The following is a 5,573-nucleotide window of genomic DNA, read 5'->3' as shown; positions in this document are numbered from 1 at the left end:
GGGTCCAAGCATCAACGAAGGTATGCGTTACATTCGATATTTACTGTCGCGCTACAGTTCTTGTTGCTTCTTCTTCTTCTTGCTTCGTCGGAGATTGACTTGAACGTCGGAGGATCATTGTCGGGAATCATTTTCTTAATTCGACATTGACACTGCTTATATTATAGGTGGGAGTGAAGTTTATCGAAGATCAACGAGAATACCACATCCTCAATGTTTATTTCATTGACTTTCGAATAGAATGAGAAACTGTTCGTTGTTCTCCCAAAATCCTACGTTCCCAGATTCAACAGTCGATCCTCCTCCTTTTTGTTTTCCTCCTACGCTACAACTTGAATCGAAAGAGAATCATTTATTGAAACTCTTTTCACTCTCTCTCTCTGTCTCTCTCTCTATTCCAACTCACTCATTTACGCCGCATTGGATTTGGTTTGTCTTGCGAGTAGTTGAAGCCACTCCAATATAGTAAACACCTATCGCAGTAGAAGAAGGAATTGTGGTAGTTGAAGAAGTATCAGGCGATGGGCTGCTCGGAGTCGAAGGTGAAGCAGCAGAAGGCCGTGGCTCTCTGCCGCGGCCGCGCTGACCTCCTCGCGGCCGCCATCCGACACCGCGACGCCCTGGCTGCCGCCCACGCCGACTACTCCCGCTCCCTGTTTTCTTTCTCCTCCTCCCTCCATCGCCTCCTACGCTCTCCTTCCTCTTCGCCTGTCATTCCCATCCACCTCCCCACCCTCTCCAAACCCGAACCCTTCCCTCCCCTGCAGCAGCCCGTCTCCTCCGCCCCCCGCCATTCCTATTCCAGCTCTCACATCAAATTCCTTCCTTCCGACTCCGATGACTTCGACGATGACGACTCCCCGTTGCACTCCGGCGGCTCTTCCCCTCTTCACTGCCTCGACCACCACTATGAAACAGTCTTTTGCGCCCGCAGCCAACCACCGCCTGTTCCCTCCATCTCCGGTTCGCAGCAGTCGCAGCGCTACGAGACCGTGCAAGTTTCCTCCTTTGACGCTGCTTACCCATCTTACGAGGAATCCTTTCGTTGCTTCTCTCGTAATTACGATTCCGTGAACGAATTCTTCTGCCTCTCTTCGCCTATCTTGGCAATGCCTCCGTCCGACACGACGGAGGCATCGGCCGTCGGCCGGTCTTCTTCTTCAACGGTGCCTCCGCCTCCGCCGCCGCTCACGACCTCTGCCTTGGACTTCTTGAATCCTTTCGAAACCTCTGAAGCTTATAAGTCACATTTTTATACTCCTAGCTGGAGCTCAAGAGGGGAGAGAGAAGAGGAAGGGATTCCCGATCTGGAAGAGGAGGAGGTGCAGGAGGTGGTCGAGGAGGCTTATGGCCAAAATCCTGTTGCTTTCTCGCATGTTGAGTGCTCGCCCGCGACCACCTCTAATTGTAGGGAAGAGGTGGTCGATAAGAATGTGATCGAGGATAGGCCTGAAAAGTCGCAGATGGAAACAGAGAAGATGGTTATTTTTCATGAGACTACCGGAGAAATCAAGGCCCAATTCGAGAAGGCATGGCAGTCCGCAGGAGAGCTCTCCAAATTGCTTGAGTTGGGGAAGCAGCAGTATCACCCGAAGCATTCATTGTATCAAGGTAAAGGTTAAAAGGTTTCTTCATCCTCATAAACAAGAATTTCATAAAATCTGTGTAATTTTCCGTGGGCTTGTTCCTCCAAACAGTTTCATCGAGAACGATAAATGCGGCGCCCCCTCGATTGAGCTACGGAGTTTTGGACTTCGACGCCGACAAGGTAACCGATTCCAGGAGCCTCGCTTCCACACTACAGAAACTCTACATTTGGGAGAGGAAGCTTTACCATGAAGTAAAGGCATGTTTTTGTATTTTTTTTGTTTTTGTCATGGCCTCACGGGCATGTTTGTTCGACTTGTATGCTTGATCTCTGACAATTCTTGGAGCGAAAATTCTTGCTTTGGAATGCATGTGATTCCTACCAATTCTTGTTATTCTTTATGAACATATCTTTGTTCTTCAACTGAGAATTCCTTGTCTTTCTTTCTTTTTTCAGTCGGAGGAGAAGATGAGACTACTGCTTCGCAGGAGACACGAGGAGTTAAGATGCTTAGTTGATAAGGGCGCCGAGGCTCACAAGGTCGATTCTACGCGAACTGTTATTAAGAAGTTATCTACCAAAATAAGAATAGCAATTCAGGTTGTTCATTCAATTTCAAAAAAGATAAATAGATTGAGGGACGAAGAACTTCAGCCGCGCACAACTGAACTTGTTCGAGGGTACGCTAGTTTATATGCCATGACTGTCATGTAATGTAAGCATATATTAAGGTGAGTAATCTTCATTTTGATCTGGGCAGGTTGGCACGGATGTGGAATATTTTGCTCAAATGTCATCAGATGCAATGCAAGGAGATATCAGAAACTAAAAGACTGGGCTTGGTGGTTTCTGCTGGCGGTCTCAGCACCAATCATCCAGACGAGATGATGCAGTTAGAATTGGAGATGATAAAGTGGACTTGCAGTTTTTCTTCTTGGATTAATGCTCAGAATAACTTTGTCAAGGCCTTGAATGCCTGGCTTGTCCTTTATCTTAATTGTGAATATAAACTCGATGCGACAATTGACAGAGTCCCACCTTATTCACCGGGAAGGATGGGAGCTCCCCCAGTGTTTATTATCTACAGCTGCTGGTCACAGGTCATGGACAGAACTTCTCGATCAGAGGTTCTTGAGTCAATGCAGTCGCTTACTGCTGCAACTCACCGCCAGTGGGTCCATCAAAACGTCGAACAGCGTGAAAGCATGGCGGAAATCAAAGATATGCATAAATGGCTTAGAACCCTGAAGAAGAAGCAGAAAAACAGAGACAAGGAAGTGAGTTCCCTTCTTGATAAGAAACTAGCTTTGCCGCCCACCTATACTGCTCTCTGCAATATTGACGAAGAAAGCAGGGTGGATTCAGGCCTGAAAAGGATGTTGGAGATAATGAAGGATTTTGCAGCTAGTTCAGTGAAAGCATATCAGGAATTGTCCGAGCTTTGTGAAGAACACAGGATAAATTAATGTTTTATTGGTAAGGAGAAATCTACGAAGTCGAGTCTTTGTGATGTGCCCTTTAGCATCCTCTATTTGAGACATGCAAATATTGACCTCTTGAGTTTGTCAATATATCTGAACATTCTGTTCTTCTAAAAGTCACACAAACTATTTGCCTACTAGATCGTAGTAGCATTGCAACTTCTACATTTGACTATAAATGGTTAGAATTTGAACTTAAAGTTAATTCTTTCCTAATTTTTAGGATTATTATTAAAGATATCCAAATAATATCATATTTTATAGTCAATTATATCTTTTTCTATCTATTTTCACTATTAGCAAGTTATAAAAATCTCTATGATATTAAATTGAAGCAAAATTGATATCACTTATCTTAAACGATTTAATATCATCAATCTCACTATAAGAGTTATACAAGTAAATGACGGAGGGCATTTTACCCTAGCATAACGATCCTTTACATGGGAAGGTCAAGTCAAACATTCAACGAAATATTTTATACCCATTGAAAATTGATCTCATAATCTATTAGAACAAATATTATACCAACTATATTAATCCGTTAGGGCAAATATATAGGATGATATTAAAGAACTTAGGTGATATTATTATATGATAAATCATTAGACAATGAAAAGTCATTTGGTAATTGCTCTGATGTAAATGCATAAGAGTAACTACAATTAGAGTTGAGATCTTTATAGTATCTCATTCAGACTTTTCAATATACATGAGAAATCTCTGCAAAATCAATGTTACTTGAGAAAGAGTCGTTAATTTATTTTTTTTATCGAATTCTGTAAGTGTGCAATTAATCAGATAAATAGTATATAGGTCTTTAGCAGACGATGATATAACATAATAAGAGAACTGAATTACATATTTCAGTCAATATCGCCTTCTAGAATTAATATTGGATAATTATAATGCTAAAGGTAAATCTTGTTTTGTATATCAAAGAAATTGTAATGTGGGCTTAAATGTTTTAATCCATTAGGTATATTATTAATATGTTTCGGATCCTAAGGAGTTAGATGCACAAGATTCATATCTTGATTCATTATTGAATGGGAAACTAATTAAAGCAATTTAAAGGCTATTTTTTATTTGAAAGAAGGACAAACTTTTCAATTAAACTAGGAGAGTCCTAATTGAAGTTAAGAGTTATTTAAACTCTCAAATATAGAAATAATTTTAGAATAGGAGTATTTCTATGAGAGCTTTAGAATAGTGTATTGCGCCCCATGGTGTAGCGTAGACGGTGGGTGTATAGTATCTCTGACGTAATGGTCAGAGGTTGATTCTTAGGAACTGACGACCTGAGGGTTTATCCCGTCATGCGTCTATGACCTGTGTACTTGCATGAACCTCCCTCCATATCCTTGGGGTCGGCACTAGGAGGCTGCTAAGGTAGCAGATCTATCTTTTTTTAGAATAGTGTATTGAATATTTTTACCAAAGATAGAAATAATAAAAAATTAAGAAATAAATAAAGTTAATTTAAAGAATATATTTATAAAATAGTTGATCCGGTTGTAAGAACAGGGGACCCCCGTCCAGTGGAGTCAACGCCACGTGGAAGTCAAAGTGACAGGAGGCCGGCCGGAGAGGGGTGGGTCCGACCGGCCGGTCGGCCGGCCGGTGTCTGGTTGATGGTTAAAGGCGCCCTGTCGAAAAACAGGGTTCCCGCGCTCAGTGGACAAGATCGCAGGGCCGAGCGAACTGCACGCTTGGCCAAAGCCATAAGATAGCATACTGCTAATAGTCTCCACAAATCGTGTGATTGAGAATCTCCTCGAGTAAACCACCGCATACGTCCGGCCGGATGTAGCGGAAGCTGGCCGGCCGGATGCTAGATCGCGAGCAAAGGGGAAAAGATCTTTCCCTGACAGCGGGTATGTTCCACATGTAGGCCATACTCCGAATCTTATGACAAGAGGTTCATCTGTCCCATCGAGGACATACTTGGACTGTAGCAGTATGGGTCAGGTAAGCTCACTGACAAGCCCTCACTGGGGTATGGGCCGCGGACACGTGTACACCTTGGTATGTGTACACTCGCTTCTCCGCTGCCCTATATAAAGGCCCTCATCCTTCGTCGGAGGTATGCATTCTGATATTTTGGGAGCCACTCCTTCACTTTTTGCTTGCCTGACTTGAGCGTCGGAGGGTCGCCGCCGGGAGCCCCTTCCCGACCCGACTTCTGTGCAGGATCGCCGGAGGTTCGTGCTACCAGTCGAAGATCCACGTCAGCAGCCGAGAAGCGCCACGTGCCCAGCGTCCGTTGATTCAGCATTCGGACAGGATCAATTTGGCGCCGTCTGTGGGAACGCTCCTGCATCCGAACTGAAACAATGGACGAGGCTGGACGACAACACACGATGACGCTTTCCTCGAAGGAACTCGACGCTCTGATTGAGTTGAGGGCCGCCAAGCTTGTGGAGCAAAAACAGAAAATAGCAGCCGAGCGGCCGGAGCAGCAAGCAACGTCCGCGTCTGGTGGCCGAGCGGAAGCACCGCAG

At 44.2% G+C, this 5,573-nt stretch overlaps 1 protein-coding gene across 1 annotated transcript; it reads left to right on the top strand.

Annotated features, from left to right (window-relative positions):
• The first annotated feature begins 356 nt into the window (after positions 1 to 356).
• On the top strand, positions 357 to 3,208 carry LOC121967156 (protein ALTERED PHOSPHATE STARVATION RESPONSE 1-like). Its single transcript, XM_042517207.1, has 4 exons — positions 357 to 1,611; positions 1,698 to 1,846; positions 2,045 to 2,268; positions 2,349 to 3,208. Exons 1-4 carry the CDS (start codon positions 522 to 524, stop codon positions 3,052 to 3,054), a joined length of 2,169 nt encoding a protein of 722 aa, XP_042373141.1. The 5' UTR covers positions 357 to 521; the 3' UTR covers positions 3,055 to 3,208.
• Positions 3,209 to 5,573: the final 2,365 nt, after the last annotated feature.

Source organism: Zingiber officinale, chromosome 3B (assembly GCF_018446385.1).
Source record: "Zingiber officinale cultivar Zhangliang chromosome 3B, Zo_v1.1, whole genome shotgun sequence".
Lineage (NCBI taxonomy): Eukaryota > Viridiplantae > Streptophyta > Magnoliopsida > Zingiberales > Zingiberaceae > Zingiber > Zingiber officinale.
This window is presented reverse-complemented; position numbering and strand designations above follow the sequence as displayed.

What these genes read in the sequence shown, in the direction of transcription:
- LOC121967156 (XM_042517207.1), top strand. Translation starts at nt 522, where the DNA reads ATGGGCTGCTCGGAGTCGAAGGTGAAGCAGCAGAAGGCCGTGGCTCTC. An exon ending in GAAGCATTCATTGTATCAAG is followed by an intron (nt 1,612 to 1,697) that starts GTAAAGGTTAAA and finishes TCCTCCAAACAG; the next exon opens with TTTCATCGAGAACGATAAAT. An exon ending in ACAACTGAACTTGTTCGAGG is followed by an intron (nt 2,269 to 2,348) that starts GTACGCTAGTTT and finishes TGATCTGGGCAG; the next exon opens with GTTGGCACGGATGTGGAATA.